The sequence below is a fragment of the Portunus trituberculatus genome, chromosome 37 (assembly GCF_017591435.1).
Source record: "Portunus trituberculatus isolate SZX2019 chromosome 37, ASM1759143v1, whole genome shotgun sequence".
Lineage (NCBI taxonomy): Eukaryota > Metazoa > Arthropoda > Malacostraca > Decapoda > Portunidae > Portunus > Portunus trituberculatus.
The window spans coordinates 12991749-13015511 of NC_059291.1; the positions used below are offsets into that span (position 1 = coordinate 12991749).

The 23763-nt window shown below is 40.2% G+C and overlaps 1 protein-coding gene across 3 annotated transcripts in view; it reads left to right on the top strand.

The window, feature by feature from the left end:
- LOC123514219 (lachesin-like) overlaps nt 1-23763 on the top strand; it is a 389400-nt gene that overhangs the window by 355859 nt on the left and 9778 nt on the right. For all 3 annotated transcript variants that reach the window (XM_045271923.1, XM_045271922.1, XM_045271921.1), the window contains 4 exons: nt 6246-6407; nt 20411-20539; nt 21184-21275; nt 23405-23597. In XM_045271923.1, the coding sequence (XP_045127858.1) occupies nt 6246-6407; nt 20411-20539; nt 21184-21275; nt 23405-23597 (576 nt within the window). The remainder of the gene's footprint in view (nt 1-6245; nt 6408-20410; nt 20540-21183; nt 21276-23404; nt 23598-23763) is intronic.

Consider the following 23763-nt stretch of genomic DNA (forward strand, 5'->3'; position numbering starts at 1 on the left):
TCTCTATATATATATATATATATATATATATATATATATATATATATATATATATATATATATATATATATATATATATAGATAGATAGATAGATAGATAGATAGATAGATAGATAGATAGATAGATAGATAGATAGATATATATATATATATATATATATATATATATATATATATATATATATATATATATATATATATATATATATATATATATATATTATTATTATTAAAGAAGAGCCACTTTGCCAAATGTGGCTCTTCCTTAATAATAGTAATGATGATAATAATGATAATAGTAATAATAATGATAATGATAATAATAATAATAATAATAATAATAATAATAATAATAATAATAATAATAATGATAATAATAATAATAATAATAATAATAATAATAATAATAATAATGATAATAACGACGATAGTAATAACAGTAATAATAAAAAGATAATAATAATAGTTAATAGATACCAATAATGTGGTTTGACTTGATTGAGTGGTGGCTCTGTGACCTCCGAGTCTCAGGTTCGTGTTTATCCTGCAGTCTGAGATTACCTCTTACTCACCTGTTACTCACCTGTTACTCACCTGTTACTCACCTGTTACTCACCTCTGACTCGCCTTTCGTGCTGCTTCCCACCCGAGAGATCCTGATAGGCAGCGCAGGTGGCGTGTAAATGTTATAAGAAGGACACATACATCATGTTACCCGAGTGAGGGCAGAAAAATGTGTTGCACCCTCGTAATCAATAGTTTTAGGAAGAGCCATGCGGTAGGGGAAGGTAGACATCTCTTTTTTATTTCTTCTTCTTCTTCTTCTTCTTCTTCTTCTTCTTCTTCTTCTTCTTCTTCTTCTTCTTCTTCTTCTTCTTCGTCTTCTTCTTCTTCTTCTTCTTCTTTCTTGTGTATAGTCGGCCTTTAAGTTTTTGGCAGGATTGTCACTACCAACATTTATGATTTCACTTCACAACTAAGGAATTTCCTAACCAACCCTTCAGAAAGTTAACAAATCTCGCAGGGACGTCACAAAACGCCTGACTTCTGATCTCTCTAAGAGATCTGGTTGGGGCAGGGAAAACTTAGTAGTGTTTAGTGCCTCAAAATTCAGTTCCTCCATCTATCAACTAGACACAACTTTCCAGACAACTATCCCCTCTGCTTCAGTGACACTCAACTGTCCCCCTCATCTACACTGAATATCCTCGTTCTGTCTATTGGTTATAATTCAAACTGGAGACTTCACATCTCATCTCTTGCTAAAACAGCTTCTATGAAGTCAGGCTTTCTGAGGCGTCTCCGCCAGTTTTTCTCACCCCCAACTGCTAACTCTATAAAAGGGCCTTATCCGTTTCTGTATGGAGTACTCTTCGCATGTATGGAGAGGGGCCTCCACTCACACAGTTTTATTAGATAGGGTGGAAGCAAAAGCTATTTCGTCTAATCAACTCTCTTCTGACTGACTGTCTTCAGCCTTTTTCTCACAGCCAGAATGTTGCATCTCTTGCTATCTTCTACCGCTATTTTCATGCCCAACTGCTCGTCTGATCTTGCTAACTGCATGCCTCCCCTTCCCCCCAAGGCCTTACTATGCAAGGCTTTCTTCTTCCTCTCACCCTTATTCCGTCCAGCTTTCTAACGCAAGAGTTAACCAGTACTCTCAATCATTCATACCTTTCTCTGATAAACTACAGAACTCCCTACCTGTTTCTGTATTTCCAACTTATTATGAGTAGACTTCATTTAAGAGGGAGGCCTCAAGACATTTATCCCTTATCTATGGCTAGCTCTGTCGGACCTTCACAAGAACTGGTAACTAAGTGGGCCTTTTTTTATTTCACTCTATATGTTGCCCTTGGCAACCCTTAACACGAAGATAAGTAAATAACTCTCTCTTTCTCACGTCCTTTCTTTTACTTTATATGGTTATTTGTTTTATTTTTAAACAACATATCTGTTCAAAGTCACAGATAAATTATTTCTAATCTCGTTTTATGATATACGAGATTAAAACTACAGTATACAGTATATTCTTTCTAGTTTTTCCCTGCAGTATAAGTTTTCTATTAAGTTTTTTTCTGCGGTCTTCTCCATATCTTGTTATGATTCTCTAAACGATATATTTTCTGTATGGATACCTGTTAGTCTGAAAGCCTTTGATCTTCTTTGTTCCATAGAGCTAAAGTTACTCGTCCAGGAAGATATTTAATTTACAAATAAATCACCACTTTTCGCTATTCATCTTCGTTCCCTTTCTTATTTATTCATTTCGTTATGTATTTACAATCTTCCAAGGTACTGGCGCGTGGAATCAAGAAATATCGAGTACTAATCTTTGAGTCTTCTTCCTAAAAGTGTTGTAATGCCTTGAAAGGTGTTTTGAGCTTTGTAGAAGTGGTGTCAGGTTTGTGAGGGCGTTTTAAGCTTTGTGGAGGTAGTTTGGCTTTCCTGAAGGTGTCTAGACTTTCCTGCAAGCAATATGAGCTGTTAATGCCTTGAACTTCTGTAGATGGTCAGCGTTTTCTTGTATGGTTTGGGTTTACTTAGTGACAGTGTGGGCTTCTGTGGTTGCTCTGGATTCAGTAGTTTTTTTTTTTTTTTTCATGTAATATTAGGTCTTGTAGTTGTAGACTTTGTGAGAGTGTTGTGCAGTGCGAACTTTATTTGGCTTTGCCGAGAAGTGGATTTTTCTGAATGTGATGCTCCTGTACGTTCCTCGGAAGTGTTTTGGAATTATATCATTTTAGAAAGTCCTGGGTTTTTCTGAAAATGTTTGAGGCTTTCCTGAATGTAGTGTAGGTATGGCAAGGCTTTTTTTCCTGAAGATCCTGTTTTTCTTACTTTTCAAGATGCTGTAGTTATTTTTTTTCTGGATTTTCAAGAGATGCATTTTTTTTAACCTGTTCATTTACTATTTTTAGTTTATCAATTAATTCATTTTATGTTATCAGTTTCACTTATCTATTCATCTTATTTATTTATTTTATATTTTTTTCTTATTTTATTTTATTTTTATTTTTATTTATTTTTATTTCATTTTGCGTGTGTGTTAGGGTGGGGAAGGGGGAGTGGGGGGGGGACGATTCCTGAAGGTGCAGTGGATATTTCTGAGTTGGTCTTTTCTTGATTACCTTCTATTCTCCATTAGATGTTTGCCTCCTGCGGGTGTCCAAGACGCACTCAGGACAAAGCTTAGCGGGGCGGAGCGTGAGGGACGTACCCTTTGTCAGGCGAGAGCGAATGGTGGTCAGGGCGGCACTTAATTAAGGGTCACACAGACGATTCTAATTGTGACCAACCCACTGGAGTCTTCTTCTTCTTCTTCTTGAGCCTCATTATCTCGTCTTGCGTTCGTGTATCTCTTCGCTTCCGTTTCTTTTTCTCCCGTTTCTCCTTTTGTTTCAGCTCTTCCTCTCTTCGCTTCTTGTTTCTGCTATTGCTTCATTCCTTTCCTATTTGTGGATTTGTTTTAGCGTTTCTTGTTTGTTTTTCTCTCTCTCATTTCTTCTTTTACTGTTTCTTCTACTGTTCCCTCATTTTTCTATATGTTAAGTGCTTTCTCTCATTGATTTTTCTCTTTTCTCTCTCTCTCTCTTCCTGTTTCATTTTTTTCTTCTTTTGCTGTTCTCTTTCTTTTGTTTTCATTACTCGCATTTTTTCATTCCCTTTCCTTCCTGTTATCCTTCCTTCCCTTTTTCTTCATGTGATTTTTTTTTTTTTTTTTTTTAGTTCTCCATTTTTTCTTGCTTCTTTCACTTTATTTTTAATTTTTCCTTACTTCCTTTTATTTATTCACCATTTATCTCTTCTCGCATTCTTTCTTTCATGTCCCTGTTTCCTCTTCCTTTTTCCATTCCTTCCTTTCGGACCATATTTTTTTTCCTGTCATATCTATATCATCTTTATTTTCATCTTCTTTGCCATTCCATCTTCATTTCTTTGGCTTCTCTATACATCATTTCTATTATCATCTATTATTATCTATTATCATCTATTCTTATTTTAACATCATTTTCACGACTTTTCTTTCTCACACAATCATTCTATCCTTTAGTGTTTACCTTCTCTGCCTTTCCGCCTTCATTCCTTGATGTCCTCTAGCCCCTATTTCTATTTCTCCTTCGTATTTTCTATTTTCCCATCCCTGTTCTCTGTTTCCCCTCAATTTCCTCTCATTTATCATCTCCCCTTCCACTCCACGCTTTCCCCTTCCATTGTTTTCCAGGTCGTGAATGTTTTCCCTTCCAGTCATCCTCTTCCTGTGTCACCCTTGCTTTCCTCTCTCTCTCTCTCTCTCTCTCTCTCTCTCTCTCTCTCTCTCTCTCTCTCTCTCTCTCTCTCTCGTTCTCGTTCTGACTCTTCTTTTTTTTCCTTTTCATAAGCTTCATTCGTGTTTAAAACCTTCTTTTCTTTCAATTTCTTATTCCTTTTTATCATTCATTCATTTTTTCATTCATTCTCTCTGTCTTAGCTTTCTTATTTTCCTTCTTCTAGTCTATCCTTCATTTTCTTTTTACTCTCCTCTCTCTTCATTCATTCTTTTTCTGCCTTCACTCTTTTTCTGCCTTCACTCTCCTGACACCTTTTTTTCTCATTTTCTCTCTCCTTTCTTCCTTCTCTCCTATCCACATTATACTCTGCTAGTCTCTTCACACTCTCTCTCTCTCTCTCTCTCTCTCTCTCTCTCTCTCTCTCTCTCTCTCTCTCTCTCTCTCTCTCTCTCTCTCTCTCTCTCTCTCTCTCCGGACCCACATTGCCTTGTCTCTTCTTAATATTTCAAGAAGGTATTTTTTTCTTGCATATGAAACTCATGCTACAAGTCTCTCTCTCTCTCTCTCTCTCTCTCTCTCTCTCTCTCTCTCTCTCTCTCTCTCTCTCTCTCTCTCTCTCTCTGCAAAAAAGTGAAGGATTATCTCTTTTCTGTTTTTCTCACTTGCTTTGTTTTTTTTTTATCTTTTTGTATTCTACTTATTTTCTTATTGTTCTATTACTGCCTTTTTTGTTGTTATTCTCTCCGTCTCGTTATTGTAATGTCACTCACGTTATATTCTCTCTCTCTCTCTCTCTCTCTCTCTCTCTCTCTCTCTCTCTCTCTCTCTCTCTCTCTCTCTCTCTCTCTCTCTCTCTCTATCTATCTATCTATCTATCTATCTATCTATCTATCTATCTATCTGCCCCATATTTCTGAGAAGGATTGTTTACATTTCTTATGATACCGTCTCCTAACACGCAATACACACACACACACACACACACACACACACACACACACACACACACACACACGAGTTGGTTTCATCATCCCGCGGTGGAAAAAAAAAAAAAAAAAAGAGTTTCATTTTCAAAGTTCCGAGTAAGTTCTCAACTCTAATGCTCGAGTGAAACGTGCAGCTGAAACTTTACAGATCAGTCTTTTCCTTGCTACGTCGCCCTCTTATGTGTTCTCTCTCTCTCTCTCTCTCTCTCTCTCTCTCTCTCTCTCTCTCTCTCTCTCTCTCTCTCTCTCTCTCTCTCTCTCTCTCTCTCTCTCTCTCTCTCTCTCTCTCTCTCTCTCTCTCTCTCTCTCTCTCTCTCTCTCTTTTCCTCACAATCTCATTCTTCCTTTCTTCACCCTCCCTTCCTATCTACTCTTTTTCTATCCTCTCCCTCTCCTCTCGCCTACTTCTCTCTCTTCTATTCTCCTCTCCTCTCTTTTTCTCTTCTCACGCCCATCCTTTAGTCTACCATCTTCCCCTCTTCTCTCCTCTTAGTTCCTCTCCTTTTCTTTTTTCCTCTCCCCTCTTTTCCTTCAGTTACCTGTCCTTTCATCTACTTTACCCTCCTCTCCTTTCTCCTCTCTCTTTCATTCTGTCTAACACCTGTCTTTCTCTCTCCTATATTCTGCGTGCATTTCCTCCCCTTTTCTTTTCTCCTCTCCCCACTCCTTCTCTCTTCACACCTGACCTTCCTTGTTGTATTTTTCTGCTTTCCTCTCCTTTTCTTCCCTTTCCCCTTCACAACTGCCCTTCCCTCTGCTATCCCATCTTATCCTGTCTCCTATTCTCCTCTCATTTCTTCTCCTTTTCTTTACTCCTTTCACTTTTCCTCCCTCCTCACACCTGTCCTTCCTTCCCTCTCCTACCCCCTACCCTCTCAACACTCAAACACTCTACGTATAAGTCCGACTCCTCCTTCGAACCTTACAAGACCTCTTACCGCCACCCTCTCGCCTCTCACTCACCCTCGCCTCCCCGTCTCCGCAGTGCCGCCTACCATCGTGGACGAGGCGAGCAGCAGCAGTGAGATTCAGGTGCGAGAAAAAGCCAACGTCACCCTCCGCTGCGCCGCCCGAGGAGTGCCGGAGCCGAGGATTATGTGGAAGAGAGAGGATGGAGCCATGATCGTTACCAACACCAGGAACCCGGGTGAGTGTTGCTGCTATGATTGTGAGGACCTGCCTGCTGGGGGGGGTTAAGAGACTGGTGAGGGTTTGGTGACTGGAGGAGGAGGAGGAGAGGGGTGGGTGTAAGAGAGAGAACTAACGTAGAAAGAGTGGTATTGTTAAGTAGAGGTAGAATACGTGGGAAAAATTAATGTAGGATGAGGGTGGTAGGTAAATGTATTAGTAAGAGAAAGAATAGGAGGTGGATACACGGGAGGAAAGAATGGTAATAGTAAGTTGTAATGTTGTCTAAACTGAATATGTAAAGTGAATTATTGTAGAAGGAAAAAAAAAATCGATATTGGAAAGGAAAGAAGGAAAGACGAGTTGCTGAATGTTAGAAATGGGATGTGGTGCTGTCAGTGAGAGTAAGAGGAGGAGGAGAAAGATGTGGAAAAGTGCGTGCAGGAGAGGAAAGAAGAGAAGAAAATCCATGCAGAAGGAGCAAAAGGAGAAGATAGGCATTGAAAAGGAAAAAGAAGGTAAAGAGAGAGTAAAAATGTTTCTCAGATACAAAATGCATTAAATAAGTAGATGCAGGAATAGGAAGAGAAAAAAAAAAGATGAATATAGGAGAGGAAAGAAAGGTAGAGACAGAGACAGAGAGTATTGATGAGAAGCAGAATACGTGAAAAAAATATCGGTAATGCAATGAAGAGGTAAAAAGCTGGAAACAGAATAAATGTAGGCAAGTACAGGAGAAGGAAAAGAAAGTAGGTGAAGAAGAGAAAAGAAGAATATAGAGACAAAGTGATGATATTGAACAGGCATAATGCGTGTAATCAATTTTATGTAAGAAAACAATAGTGATTTTGTAATGAAACTAATTGTAAGGAAATGTACCTAGGAAGAAGAAGAGAAGGGAGAGAAGGAGGGTACAGGAGAGGGAAGCAGAAGGGAGAGAGAGAGAGAGAGAGAGAGAGAGAGAGAGAGAGAGAGAGAGAGAGAGAGAGAGAGAGAGGAAATAAACAGAGATACGATACCTAATATTAACAATTTAATAAGGACATTAATTAGTGGAAATGTTCAGATGAGTTGAGAGATGAAGTGGAGGAAGAAAAGAGGAAAAGATTGTAAGCTGGATGAGAGGAAGTGATTGAGAGCCGGATGAGAGCAAAGGTGGATGAAATGATAGAGGGATGGTTGTAGTTTGTTGTTTGTGGCGAGGAGAGGAAGAGGGCGAGGAGGAGGAGCTGTGACGTTGTGTTATTGTTGTGATTTTGTTGTTGTAAGTATTGCTGCTGCTGTAGTTCATATTGGTGTTTGTGGTCGTGTTTCCAGTGGAGGTGGTGGTGGTGGTGGTGGTGGTGGTGGTGGTGGTGATGGTGGTAGTGGTGGTTTTGCTCTTGATATTATTGTTGTTTTTAAATTTTAGGTGTGACTATTGAAATAATTACTTATGAAGTAATTAGTTAATTGATAATTTACAGTAAAAGCATACTTAATAGTAGCGATAATGATAGTGGAAATAATAACTGCAATGACGGTGATGATGATGACGATGGTAATAATAATAACAATGATAGTAGTAGTAGTAGTAGTAGTAGTAGTAGTAGTAGTAGTAGTAGTAGTAGTGGTGGTGTAGTAGTAGTAGTAGTGGTGGTGGTGGTGGTGATGGTAGTGGTAGCAGTGGTAGTAGTAGTAGTAGTAGTAGTGGTAGTAGTAGTGGTAGTAGTAGTAGTAGTGGTAGTAGTAGTAGTAGTAGTAGTAGTAGTAGTAGTAGTGGTGGTGGTAATGATAGTAGTAGTAGTAGTAGTAGTAGTAGTAGTAGTAGTAGTAGTAGTAGCGGTAGTAATGATAGTAGTAGTAGTAGTAGTAGTAGTAGTAGTAGTAGTAGGGATAGTAGTAATGCTTATAATAGCAATACAAGCCATAACAATAATAATCGCCTCCATATTGGGTTTCCACTTAACATGTAAACTGTCATACCTAAATGTCATAATTTCGGCAGGACCTCAATACCCTCTGAGTAATGAGAGAGAGAGAGAGAGAGAGAGAGAGAGAGAGAGAGAGAGAGAGAGAGAGAGAGAGAGAGAGCCACATATAATAAAGTATGTGTTCAATATGTTCTCTACAAATTAACACTCACCAATTGTGTTGTTTAAAAAAAAAAAAAAAAGAATAAAAACTTCAAAAGACTCGATTCTGTTACATTCTCTTTATGTTTATTTACACGGAGTTTTTTATATAGACAGCACGCACACACACACACACACACACACACACACACACACACACACACACACACACACACACACGGTTCACTCATTCGTGCGTGGATATTGTTTTTCTTTCCTTCCTTCTCCTTCTCTTCCTCCTCTCTTTCTCTATTTCATCCTATCATTTCTTCTCTTCTCCTTCTCTTCCATCCTTCTCTCTTCCTCTTCTCTCTTCTCATTCTCTTTCCATTCTCCTTCATTCCTTTCCTCTCCATTATTCTTCTTACTTTTCCTGTAGCTTTTCTTTCCTTCCTTGTCTCTCTTCCATCTTTCCCACGTCTCCTCCTCCTCCTTTTCCTCCTCCTCCTCATCCTCCCTTTCTTCCCTCTTTCACTCACTCCCTTCCCTCCTCATCTTTCATTCAACCCTTTCTGTCCCTCCAGCTAGTTCTCTCCTTTCCCTCTCTCCCTCCTTCCTTCCAACCTTCCCTCCCTCCCTTCCCCCTAAAATACCGTCTCTCCCTCCCTCCTCCCTCCCTCCCTCAGCACATGTTTCACTCCTACAGGTCTTCCTTCAGTAGCATCAACATCAACTATTCAGAAGCGTTACTGTTCCTGGTAACGCAAAGAGTAATATAAATATCAGGAGGGGAAAAAAAAGGAGAAAAAAAAGAAGGTTGTTGGTAGTGGTAGTGGTGGTGGTGTTGGTGGTAGTAGTAGTTGTAGTAGTAGTTACGATAGTGGTAGTAGTAGTAGCTGTTTTTTTCAATATTGACCTTTTCACTACCATTTTTTTTTTTTTATCATTACCACCACAACCACCATTACTACTACTACTACTACTATTACTGCTACCACAAATACTCGTACTAATACTAATACAACTACTGTTTCTAATGGTGACAGTAATTACAAGGGCAAATAAACGCTGCGGTCATCATTACTTCACCACCACCACCACCACCACTCGTGAGCGTGTATATATATAGCTATGTATGCGAGTATGCGCGCACGTACTAGCAAGGCGAACTCACCACCATGACACCTGCCAGCCCGTACACTCTAATTACCATGTGAATTATCCATACCTGCCGGGGGACACTTGTTACACCGCTCCACCTCAGAACAGCGTCACCCGTCACGCGATAGTAACACTGAGCAGAAATTACCTTTTATTTCTACTGGTTGGTGGTAGTGGTGGTGGTGGTGGTGGTGGTGGTGATGGTGGTGTGGTGTTGGTAATAATACTCTTGTGTTTTTTGGTGTGTCTGTTGTTGCTGTTGTTATTGATATGGTGGTGGTGGTGGTGGTGGTGGTGGTGGTGGTGCTGGTGATGGTGGTGGTATTAACAGTCTTGTTCTTATTGTTTTCTGTTATTGCTGTTGTATGTGTGTGTGTGTGTGTGTGTGTGTGTGTGTGTGTGTGTGTGTGTGTGTGTGTGTGTGTGTGTGTGTGTGTTTCGTTTTATTTTGGTTGAGAATGTGGATTGGTGACACAAAAAGTCGAATATCTTCTAATATACGAGCGTTGCCTATACAGAGAGAGAGAGAGAGAGAGAGAGAGAGAGAGAGAGAGAGATAACACACAATAAAATAAAATGTACGACAATTCTATAATCGACTTTCGTTGGCCAGAATTAAAAGAAAATATAGAAAAACTTTGAAAGAAGGAAGAAAAGTACAAGAGAGAGAGAGAGAGAGAGAGAGAGAGAGAGAGAGAGAGAGAGAGAGAGAGAGAGAGAGAATTACAACAAAATAAAATAAAAAAATCTGAAAAAAGAAAAAGAAAGAATGAAATAATGGACGATGAGAAGATGAGATAAGAAAGAAGTAGAAAATTTCACATCACTGCCATTGAGATAAGAATTAATGGCTATTGTCTTCTCTCCCTCTCTCTCCCTCTCCCTCTCACTCTCCAGTCTCCCTCCCTCCTCTCACTCCCCTCTCTTAACTCCATTTTCATCACCAATCGCTTCACTGGAGAATGCACGCCTCCCCTCCTCCTCCTCCTCCTCCTCCTCCTCCTCCTCCTCCTCCTCTTCTTCCTCGTCATCCTACTCCTTCTCCTTCTCTTCCTATTCTTTCTTTTCTTCCTCTTTTTTCTCGTCTTCCAGTTATGTTTTTCTTGATATTACTTTCTTGTCCTTTTTCTTCATTTTCTTCCTCCTCTCCTTCTTCTTCATTTTCCTCTTCTTTCTATTCCTCTTTCTCTCCTCTTTACCTTCATCTTCCTCCTTCTCCTCCTTCTCCTCCTCCTCCTCCTTCTCCTTCTCCTCTTCTTCCTTCTATGTATTCTCTTCCTCCTCCTCCTTCTCTTCCTCCTCCTCCTCCTCCTCCTCCTCCTCCTCCTCCTCCTCCTCCTCCACTTTCTTCTTGTCTCCCTTACGTTATACTTATCCATAGTGTCTTATTGTCCACCTCCTCTATCTTCTCTTCTTCTTCTTCCTCCTCCTCCTCCTCCTCCTCCTCCTCCTCCTCCTCCTCCCACGCTGCGTAAATTATCAAGAGGTGTAATTTAACAGCCACACTTCCACAATATTACACCTGTAGACGCAGCAGGAACTTGACAATCACACCTGGATTTATGACCGCCACGCCCCCCCTCCCCATCTTCCCCTAGACATCAGGTGGGAGCAGAGAGGGGCGGGGGGGTAAGGGAAGGAGTGTAGGATGGGTGTTGGAATGTTGTTTTAATTAATTCCTTCTTTGTTCCTCAGTGAATGTCCGTGAGAGAGTGATGAGTGTGGCCTTGGGGAGTCTATTTAGTATGTGTGAGTGTGTGAGTGTGTGTGTGTGTGTGTGTGTGTGTGTGTGTGTGTGGCTGTGATTATCTTTTTTTTCCTTATTGCTTCTCTGCTTTTCTTATATTTTCTGTTTGTCTATTTCCTTTACCTTCTTTCTCTTTCTCAGTGTCCCTCTTCCCACAATCTGAAGTATTTTTACTTAATGGCTTATTTCTTTCCTCTGTCCTCTTTTCATTCTTTTCCTATTTTCTATTTTTCAGTTTCTCTATTTTCTATTTTCCTGACAGCCAGCAGACAGGAATATTAAACAGTATCAAGACTCCTCACAAAATACTTAAGTCTCACACTCTCTTGGTTCACAAACGGCTATTTTCTATCAGGGAATTCCAGTAATACCAGTCTTTTATAACCTCCATCTCTTTAATCCTTCAAGACATAGAGACTAGATACGAGTCTAATTAATATAGAATAGAAGGAATAAATCTGACTCAGCTCTTTCATTTACTCATCAAACAGCACTTCACAAGATAGCAGTATTGCGAGGAGAGGCTAAAAATACACACAGATGGAAGAGAAAGGGTGTGCTATATGGATGGTGATGAACGGTGCGAGGCTTCATAGGTAGAGGCGATGGGAAAATGCCAATGTGTGAACTGACCCGAGGCTGCCAGAGGTTACTTTAGTTGCCTGAGAGAGAGAGAGAGAGAGAGAGAGAGAGAGAGAGAGAGAGAGAGAGAGAGAGAGAGAGAGAGAGAGAGAGAGATGTATTTACATAGACAGAAGGGTACGAAAAATGCGAGGTGTTTCCAAAGGTAGATTAGTTTAACCTTCAGCACAGGAAACTCTTAGACTTTTAAATAACAGACACACAAATGGTATTCAGTCCTTCACTGGTATGTCCGTTCATTGTTAACACTCAGACCACTGCAGGAATCAAAGCAGATTCAAAGAGAGAAGAGACTATTTCTGCCTTTTCATTATAAACACGTCCTGATGTTATTAATCTTTTCACTGTTCACTGAATGGTCACCCTTTGTTAACACTCAGAGCATTGCAGAAAGACATTACAGACACAGAATCAGAGAGAGAAGTGGATCATTTTTACCTTCTTATAATAAATACATGTTAATGTTAGTAATCCTTTCATTAGTATGGTCACCCTTTACAAACGTTCATGGTTCCGTAAAAAGAAGATTTTATCTTTCTTCAGCTGTGGAACTAGTAGTTAAGAGACTGTAATGATGATTCAATTAAAAGAGAAAATACCGAAACTTTAATTTCGTTAAGGAAAAGAAGGATCAACTGTCATGTTGTTTACTACTGTTTATTTGGGTGAATTGAGGATGTTAATGATAAACAGGAGAGTGAGGACTAGATAGTTACTGTTGTGCATGTTCTGTCATACTCGTAAGAAGGTTGTGTCTAAAATGCTCTTTCAACTTGTATTTTCTTATTAATTGTTTATTCTACCAGCACGACAAACACAGGAGGTTGAAAAGTATGATATACGAAGAGATCGTGCGAGAAAGAGTTTAGTATAGAAATGATGCAGTCTTTGTTTGTCTTTTCAGTCATTTATCAATTAATGTGTTTATTTATTTGCTTATCTATCAAATTTTTTTTTAAGCTGTAAGTGACCGTGACTGGAAAAAATTGCAGAGCTTTTTTTTCTCTCATGTTGCAAGTGACTATGGGAAGAAAAAAAATGTGCAGCACTGAAAGTTAAATGTTCAAATCGGTTCATATCACTTACCAGGATTTGTATAGGCATTACCAACAGACCAACAGACTAACAGACTTAGTTGTGAGAGAAAGAGAAGGAGAAAAAAATTCGCCATGTGCAGTGAGAATGAACGGCGTAAGTCAGTGGAGTATTGGCCAGCCATGCACCGAGCGAGGCATTAGTGCATGGTGGCGTTCAGACCAGCGTGTTATTTTGTGACGGGAAGGGAAGAGTACTGAAATGAAACCATGATATCGACAGCCTAGTATCCGACCCTCTCCCTCTCCCTCTCCTCCTCTTTCCTCCTCTCACTCTCTCCTGCCTATGCTCACCAAATAGTTCTTTGCCTACGATATGAAAATTTAATAAGTATACACCTGCACTGACGCTCTCTAACACAATTAACAGACACACACACACACACACACACACACACACACACACACACACACACACACACACTGGAAACATAATAACAATGGTAGTAGAGGTCGTAAGTTTTCAGAAGCAGGATACCTATATAGTGTGCATCTCTCTCTCTCTCTCTCTCTCTCTCTCTCTCTCTCTCTCTCTCTCTCTCTCTCTCTGAAATTGGTTTCCTCTTCTTTTCCTCGGTAACACTTGGCGCACACAAAAATAAGCATTCCCAACAACACTACACGTTATTCACACACACACACACACACACACACACACACACGCGCGCGCGCGCCCGGTAGCTCAGTGGTTAGAGCGCTGGCTTCACAAGCCAGAGGACCTGGGTTCGATTCCCCGGCCGGATGGAGATATTTGGGTGTGTCTTCTTTCACGTGTAGCCCCTGTTCACCTAGCAGTGAATAGGTACGGGATGTAAATCGAGGAGTTGTGACCTTGTTGTCCCGGTGTGTGGTGTGTGCCTGGTCTCAGGCCTATCCGAAGATCGGAAATAATGAGCTCTGAGCTCGTTCCGTAGGGTAACGTCTGGCTGTCTCGTCAGAGACTGCAGCAGATCAAACAGTGAAACACACACACACACACACACACACACACACACACACACACACACACACACACACACACACACACACACACACACACGAATTTTCCCCCTGTCCATTATGAACGAATGTATGTATATATATACTTTTTCCCCGCTGCACATCGCCAGTTTCTATTTTCAGGTGTAATTACCTGTCAAAACACAGAAAAGCAATTAAGCTAATTGTTTTGTCGAGGTGCGTGGGACAGTTGTCAGTCGATGTTAAACAAAGCTGGAATATTCACACTGGCCAGCCGTCAATGTGTCATGGGCGAACAGTGTGGGGGGGGGGTGACACGGGGAGGAGGAGAAGGAGGAGGAGGAGGGAAAGGGAGAGGGAGATGGTAGGACAGAAACTAGAGAAAGATGGAGTAGGACAAGAAGAAAGGGACTGGAAAAGGCTAGAAGGACGAGAATGAAGAGGGCGATGATATCAAAAACGAAAAGGAGAAGGAGTTTGAAGAGAGGCGGATGGAAAAGAAAGGAAAGGGAAGGTTAGGATTAAAACTAAAGAAACATGAGGTAGAAAAGGAGAAATGGAGATAGAGAAGAGGAGGAGCAGGAGGTAACTGAGGAGAAGGAGGCGCGTCAAAGAGACTCCTCACCTTTCCTTTCCCTTCCCTTCCGTCTTTCACTTCCTTCATTCATCTTTTCTTCTCCTTTGTTGTTGTTTCCCCTCCCTGTTCATTTTTTCTCGTTCATCATTCCTTTTTTCTTCTTTTTTTTCCATTCCTTATTCCTGCCTTTTCTTTTCACATTCCTCCTATCTCCTTTTTTTTGCATTTCTTCTTTCTCTGCTTTCTCTTCTCTTCTCTTTCCTCACTTACTCCATATTTTTTTTTACTTTTCTCTCTTCCTTCATTTTCTCTTATTCACATTCCACTCTCTTCTTTCTCTTCTCTCTTCTCTCTTCAATCCCTATTCTCTCTCCCTTCCCTTCTCTCCACTCTTCTCTTTCCTCATCCGCCCTTCCTTCACACTCTCTCCTTATTTTCCTCCTCTTCCTCCTTATTCCTTTCGTCTCTCTTTCCTACATGTCCTCCTTCTCTCTTTTCTTCCTCCTTTCTCTCTGTCACTATTTTCCGTCCCTTCTCTACTATTTGTCTATTTCCCTCTTTTCTTCTCTTTTCTCTGTCACTGCCTATCTCCCTCTCACATCCGTCATTCATGTTTGTATATTTGCCTTTGTCCTGTGTGTGTGTGTGTGTGTGTGTGTGTGTGTGTGTGTGTGTGTGTGTGTGTGACAGTGCTTGCTTATTTTTGACTCCTCGTATTTATCAATTTAAATGTTAATATTCCCTCCGCCTGTCAGTGGCCCCTTGTTTTTCATCACCCCTGACCTGCTCTATATTCTCTCTCTCTCTCTCTCTCTCTCTCTCTCTCTCTCTCTCTCTCTCTCTCTCTCTCTCTCTCTCTCTCTCTCTCATATCCCAGCTCGCTTACCTTGCAGTTTCCTCCTTCTCCTTTTCTTCTTTACATCATCATCTTTCTTCCTGCTCTCCTTCATTTGCTATCCTCTTTCACCTCCTTCACTGCTCACCTTTCCCTTCTTTAATATTCTAACGTTCTTTTTTGCTTTCCTTCAGTTATCTCTTTCTCCAGTGTGTCACCTCCTTGCTCCTCCTCCTGCATCCCTCTCCTCCTCCTCCTCCTCCTCCTCCTCTGAGACGGACAGGAAAAATTACAGGTGTCACCGCGGAGTCTCGTCTAATCGAACTAACCACGCGAGGAAGCAGCGCGGGTGGGAAGGTAAAAATTTGGTTTAACATGAAAACCAATGGAAGGGTTGACGTTTCAGCGCTGACATCCCTTCTCTCTCTCTCTCTCTCTCTCTCTCTCTCTCTCTCTCTCTCTCTCTCTCTCTCTCTCTCTCTCTCTCTCTCTGTTGCTTCCACTGTTTTATTATTACCGGTTTGGTGATGTAAGAGGAGGAGGAGGAGGAGGAGGAGGAGGAGGAGGAGGAGGAGGAGGAGGAGGAAAAGGAAGAAAGAGTTTTCTTTTATCATGTCCTGTGTTGTCAGGAAAACATAACAAATATTTCCTTTCTTCTTTCTTCTTTCGTTTTTCATGTGTGTGTGTGTGTGTGTGTGTGTGTGTGTGTGTGTGTGTGTGTGTGTGTGTGTGTGTAATTCCTTCCTGTTCTTTATTACCTTTTGACGAACGACAGTGCTGAGAGAGAGAGAGAGAGAGAGAGAGAGAGAGAGAGAGAGATCCAGAAATGCACAAAAAAATCACTTTCCTTAAATTTATGATCAACATGAAAAAAAGGGAGACAGAATGAATGAGAGAGGGAGTGAATGACGAGGAAGAGAGAGTAAGGTAGATGAAAATGAAAATAGAAGATGAGGAAAACAAGACAAGAAGAGGGACAAATGAAGAGAGGAAAATCAGGGAAACTAAACACATGAAACAGCTTGAAAGATTAAACCAATAAGACAAAGGGAAGCTTATTTAAGGAGGAAATGGAAGGGAAGAGAATACAAGGAAAGGGAAAGGGAGAATAGGAAAGAGGGAAGAGAAGAGACCATGTGGATTAAGACTGGAAAAAAAGGGAAGGGAAGACAATTGTTGAAGAGGAAACAGGCAAACATGGAGAGGAAAGGGAAAGAAAAAGAAGGAAGGGAAAAGGATGTGGAGGGAAGAGGAGGGGAAAGGAAGAGACAGGAAGGGAAGGAAAGGATATCGTGAATTTCCAAGTAAAATTCTCTCTCTCTCTCTCTCTCTCTCTCTCTCTCTCTCTCTCTCTCTCTCTCTCTCTCTCTCTCTCTCTCTCTCTCTCTCTCTCTCTCTCTACTGGTGGAAGGGATTATAGACATGTACTAGGGAAAACTATTTACACTCAAACACACACACACACACACACACACACACACACACACACACACACACACACACACACACACACACACACACACATACACGTCACTTCTCTCCCTTCAAGTGAATGCAGAAAAAAAAAAAAAGAACACTTGCTCGGTATTTCAAATGGATGGTCTTACAAAAATAAATATGCATCTCTTTTGCTTCCCCTGCTGAATTTTTGCTTCTAAATCGCTTACATTGAGGTCATCATTTACAAAAGTCGTAGCGATTGTAATGCGTATGTACGGACAGGTTGGGATGACAGAGACTAACATTATCAGTTGCATAGACAGAGGCTGGTGGAGGGAGACTATAGTGGAAGCAATGATGAGGGAATAAAGGATGGAGGGAAGAGCTGGATGTGTTGGGAAATGAAAGTAGGGAGGTATAAGAAGTGAAGGAAGGTGAGGAGCTGATGAGGGAGAGCAGTGAAGGAAGTTAGAAAGATGTGATATAGAGTAGTGGTCTTCAAGCTTTTTTATCACGATTCAACTTCAGTACGTCTATTCTATCGTGTACCTTGATACCTCAGATACCGAAACTAATCCACACACACACACACACACACACACACACACACACACGTGGCGACCCGTTAAACAAGAGCTTGTGACCCCAGTTTTGTGTCCCGATCCGTATAGAAAGTGGAACGTTTAGAAAGATCAAGGGAGGAGAAAGCAAATGAAACAGTAAATGTGGAAGATGTGAAAATAACGAAAAGAAAAGAATAAAAGAACGGAAAGAATAAATGGTAAGATAAAGGATAAAGAAAAAGTCAGAAAAGCAGAAAAAAAAGGCAGATAAGAAAAGAAAAGAAGAAGATAACGTAAGGAAGATGAAGAAAGGAAGGAGTGTACAAGTGAGAATATGGAGAAAGAGGAAAAGTAGGAAAAGGTAGCAGGCAAAAAAAAAAAAAAAAGGAACAGAAGGGAAGAAATAGATAAATAAAGAGAAAGATGAACATATGTGAAAATGAGGAGAGGAAGAATCAGACGAGAAAAGGAACAGAACAAAGTATGGGAGGAAGCAGGCAAGAATAAGGAAAAAGAGGAAAGTATGGAAGGATAAGGAGAGGTAATAGGCGAGAAAAGGAACAGAAGAGAAGAAGCAGGTGAGTAAATAGAAAGAGGAACGTGAAAATGAGACGAAAGAAATAGGCGAGAAAACAACAAAACAGAGTATGGGAGGAAGAAGGTAAGAAAAAGAAAGAGAGGTAGGGTAAAGTGAGGCAAGGCGAGCAGCACAGACACGGGAGAACCAGAGCATCACTACAAAACAACATCGAATCGCCATCCGCACGTCACTCTTACTTTGTCTTGTTTTGCTGCACACACCTGTCGCCCTCGCCACCTGCCGGCAATTAGGAGGCCACGCCCATGTACCACCTGTCTCTGTATCTTGGAGTATCTATGTTGTTTGCTTTCCCTTTTTTCTTCTTCTTTTTATTGTGGTCTTTATTCAAGGGAGTTCTATGATTTTTTTCTGTTGACATTTGTGTGTTTGTTATTTCACGTTGTTGTTGTTTTTTTCATAACAGACTACCGAGGTGCTTGTTCATTCATTTATTAGAAAGAGGCACGGATTTGTTATTTTTTGTGTAGTATTAAAACTAGCTTTCTAAAATGGCTGAAATAATAATAATAATAATAATAATAATAATAATAATAATAATAATAATAATAATAATAATAATAGAATAATAATAATTATAATGATAATAATATTGATAATTGTAATGGTATTAGTAGTACTAGTAGTAGTAATAGTAGTAGTAGTAGTAGTAGTAGTAGTAGTAGTAGTAGTAGTAGTAGTAGTAGTAGTAGTAGTAGTAGTAGTAGTAGTAGTAATAGTAGTAGTAGTAGTAGTAGTAGTAGTAGTAGTAGTAGTAGTAGTAGTAGTAGTAGTAGTAGTAGTAGTAGTAGTAGTAGTAGTAGTAGTAGTAGTAGTAATAGTAATAGTAGTAGTAATCATGATAATAAATAATCAGTTCATCAAAGTCAATTTGTGATTGTACATTTGAAATAATGGTAATTTTGATTATTATAAGAAGAAGAAGAAGAAGAAGAAGAATTGTAATAGTAGTAGTTCTAGTAGTAGTAGTAGTAGTAGTAGTAGTAGTAGTAGTAGTAGTAGTAGTAATAATAGTAATAATAATAATAATAATAATAATAATAATAATAATAATAATAATAATAATGATAATAATAATGATAATAATAATAATAATAACGATGATAATAATAGTAGTAGTAATAATAGTATTAATAATATCAATAATAATAATAATAATGATTAATAAGAATAATGATAATAATAATAGTTATAATAGTAATAATAATAAAAATAATAATAATAATAATAATAATAATAATAATAATAATAATAATAATAATAATAAAGCAGAGTTCATCAGAGGTTGGTCTTATAATCTTACAGTTGAAAATAAAATAGAAAAACGAAATTCCTTTTAAGCCACAACAGGTAAAGCCAACATGTATTTGTGTTGTAATGAAAGAGTTCAAGGAAATCCTTTCAGTATAAGATATTAAATGTTAGTTTTATTTTTCGTATGTACACGCGTCGCACTGCAGTTAGATTTGATTTTCTGTGAAAGTTTGTTAGATTACGCAAGAAGATTTTATTAATCCACCATTCCTTTCATGTTTGAATATCCAGGTTAAGCTGATCACGTGTGACAAATTCTTGTAGTCCTATTTTTTCACAAACACAGAAGCCGTTCAGTGACCTCACCTCGCCTTAATTAATCTGCTTTTCATGCACCAATAATATCAACAAAAGTATAATTTACTAATGTGTCACAGTGATTCAATAAGACGTTAGAATTGCATAGTATCGCATAGCATAGCATAGCATACCATAGCATAGCATAGCATAACATGGTACAGCACAGCATTACACAGAATTGTTTAGCTTTCCCTCAGCTTTCCCTTGTTGTAAGTGTCGTGTTTCATAATTGTGTAATCGAAATTTAAGAACATACGAGCAAGATACAATGCAAGGCGAGGTACAAGAAGCCATTAGACCCACACGTAGCAGTCCTTCCAACTGTCATCTCCAGCCATTAAGTTGTCTATGCATTTAAAAGCTCCCTATTGATTCGTCATTTACAACTGAGTCTATTCCATTCATATTGCTTATTAATCAAAGGATCAGTGTCTTCCCATCTCTTTCAGTTTGCCTGCACCGTCTTAGTATTACGAGTATGATTGTCTTCATCTGGCTATTCCCGTCTATTTTGATATGTAGACCATCTTATTAAGCTGAGAAGAAGCCACAGGAATCCACTTGACAAAAATAACAGAAATATAATAAAGACAGGACGCTGAAGTGTTTAAATGTACGAGATTAACCACTTCTCTATCCAAATCAAACCACAGAAATCAAAAAGTTAGATTTCAGAGATATAAGGCGCTGAAATAATTGAGTGTGCAAGACTAACCCATCTCGTCTCCCCATCACAGAAGCGGTGCACAATGGGCCCACTCTTTCGCTGCGGCAGGTGAGCAGGACCCACATGGGCGCCTACCTGTGCATCGCGTCCAACGGGGTGCCGCCTTCCGTCAGCAAACGTATCACCCTGGACGTGGAGTGTAAGTATCGCGCTAGAGAGGAGGGACAGGGAGAGGTGGTGGTGGAGGAAATATGGACATGAAATAGGAGAGAAGAAAAACTATGGTATATCAGTAGCAAAATTGAGAGAATGTGAATGTGTAAGTGTTTGTGTGAAAGATGGAGTAGGAAGAGGAGGAGTTGGAGGAGGAGAAGGGGGAGCAGGGAGTGGGAGGAAAGAAGATGGAGGAAGTTATTGTTTACCAGTATAAAGATGGAGAAAATGTGAATGTGTAAGAATTTGTGTGAAAGATGGAGTAGGAAGAGATGGAGAGGGATGGAGGGCGGGGAAAAATAAGTAGGAAAGTTATTGTTTACCAGTAGAAAGATGGGATGTGTTTTGTACGAAAGATGTAGAAAAAAGAGAAGGAGGAGGAGGGGGAGAAGAAGAAGAAGAAGAAGAAGAAGAAGAAGAAGAAGAAGAAGAGGAGGAGGAGGAGGAGGAGGCTTAAGACTGATCGGCCAATTGACTGACTGAATGAGTGACTGACCAGTTGAATGATTAAGGTAGTGAATAAGAGGATAAGTGACGCGTGTTTAGATCCCACAACAACAACCATACCGAGGGAAAAATAGAAAGAATGACGCCAACTAGAAGAACGATGACTGACGCTTTTCTCTTCAGTCCCCCCTCAGATCCACGTGCCCAACCAGCTGGTGGGGGTGCCTACTGGTGACAACGTGACCATAGAGTGCTTCGTGGAGGCGTTCCCCAAGGTGAGCGTCTCTCGTTTTCTTTCACCTCATTCTTTTCCATCGTATATTTTCCTTTGATGTTTTTTTTTTTTTCTTTGTAGGTTCTGCTTCTTTTTATTTTTCCTTCATATTACTTTCCGTTCTTTCTACCTGTATTATTTTTGTTTCTTTTCCTCTTCCTTTTTTTTCTTTTATTACCATCCTTCTCCTTCTCCTTCTCCTTCTCCTGTATTCATATTATTTTGATTCAGATTTATATTCTTATTGTTCCTCTACTCCTCTTCTGCTTCCTCCTCCTCCTCCTCCTCCTTCTCCAAAAAGATGATTCACATTTTCTCTTCTTCCTTCCTTTCACGAGTACTCTTCCCTTCTTCCTCTTTCCACTTCGCCACGTCATTCCCCTCTCTCACCCATCCTCCCCTCGATCAGTGTCTCCTCTTACCAACTCCTCCTCCTCCTCCTCCTCCTCCTCTTCCTCCTCCTCCTCCTCCTCCTCCTCCTCCTCCTCCTCCTCCTCCTCCTCCTCCTCCTCCTGCTCTCTTCCCCTCTTCTCTCATCTCCTCTTCCTCCCAAAAGCAAACCATTTAGTGTTCTCTCCCGGACAATGGCTCTTCTCCCGCTGACAAAACACTCTCTCTCTCTCTCTCTCTCTCTCTCTCTCTCTCTCTCTCTCTCTCTCTCTCTCTCTCTCTCTCTCTCTCTCTCTCTCTCTCTCTCTGTTCTTTTTAGTATCTTCTTTTCTGTTCTCTTCTCTTCTCTTCTCTTTCTCTTTTCTCCCACTCTCCTCTTCTCATCTCTTCTTCCCTTTATGTGTTCTATGTATTTGTTTATCTCAGCGTTAACTAATTCCCGTGATCTTCTTTTATTTACTTTTTTCACTCAAATACTCGGTTTCATTTTACGTTCAATTCTGTATTTTCTTTGACTTGTGGCTCGCGATGATTAGTTTGCAGGATCACACACAGCATTGCATTGGAAAGTCGAGTCGCCAGCTTAGCGCGCCACGTTGTCATCAAAAGGACAGCAGACGTGTAGCTAATCATCATCAAGAGCTCCGTGTTAGTGAGGGAAAAGACACGGCGGAGTGATTTTTTGTAGCTGTTCTGTTAGGTTATTGAATTGCGGTGTTGGTGAGCTAGTGTGTGTGTGTGTGTGTGTGTGTGTGTGTGTGTCAGAGATGGTTGTTTGTATAATTTTGTCGTTCAGGAATACTTGGGAATTACCTTAAGTGATTTTATTTATTTATTTTTAACTTTAGATTGGTAGTATGTTGGAAGTGGAGCAGTGTATAATGACTCTCAAGGATTGGCTGTGAGTTTACCTACAAGGGTTGTGTGTTTGATCTGTTAGCGCCACTACTTCTGTTTATCTATTTATTTGCTTATTTAATTACCATCTGTTATTTTTCAGTCACGTTGTGTGTTAACGTTTTATTTTTTTCTACATTTTTTTTTTTTCCATGAACGGCCTTCCTGACGAAAAAAAAAAATTTATCCAAGTCAATCTGAGAAAATTATTTGTGATGGTAATGTGGAAGGACAAGGTTCATTATTTTAGACGCACTGTAAATGTTGTATTGAAAGAGGCCTGTGTTGTGAAGGTCTACAGTGCATTCAGTACTGACTTTGATTACACCATCGCTACGGAAACTATATATTCCAGATAGACATTTATCAAACACTCCTCGTTCCCTTCCTCCTCCTTCTTCTCCTCCTCCTCCTCCTCTTCCTCCTCTTCCTCTTCTCCGTATGGGACAGGCCGTGCTTTCTCCCACGCTGAGATGTGATTGATTCTCCCTCAACACAAACACTCAGCACACTATTATACTCTCTCTCTCTCTCTCTCTCTCTCTCTCTCTCTCTCTCTCTCTCTCTCTCTCTCTCTCTCTCTCTCTCTCTCTCTCTCTCTCTCTCTCTCTCTCTTTCTATCACTTCAGTAAATCAATGTTCTCCAACCTTCATTCATTGTAATCTTACCTCACCATCTTTTATACTTCCATTTCGTTCACTTTCATCCTATGCATTTCATATTCCTCTCATCGCATTCTCTTCTCTTCTCATCCCTTTCTTCTCATTTCATCCTTCCCCTCTCTTTTATCGAACTTTTCACCATCCTTTTAACCACACTCACTGCCCTCTCCCTCCCGCCAGGCCATCAGCTACTGGGTGGGTAAGGGCATGATGATCCTCAACTCGGAGAAGTACCGCTCAGAAACCTTCGAGACCCTGTACAGCATCCACATGAAGCTCACCATCTACAACTTCTCCCGCGACGACAACACCACCTACCAGTGCGTGGCCAAGAACTCCCTGGGCGAGACGGAGGGCGACATCAAGCTGAACGGTGAGTGAGGGAGTTGCTGTGACGGTAAGTGATGATGGTGCAATGATGGGTGACTGTTAAGTGAGTGATATATGGACACATTCACGCATCAAGGAAACTGACGATGAAGAAGGATAAAGTGGTCCCGATTTGTCTTATCTGATCTCCATGAATGTGAGTGGTAATG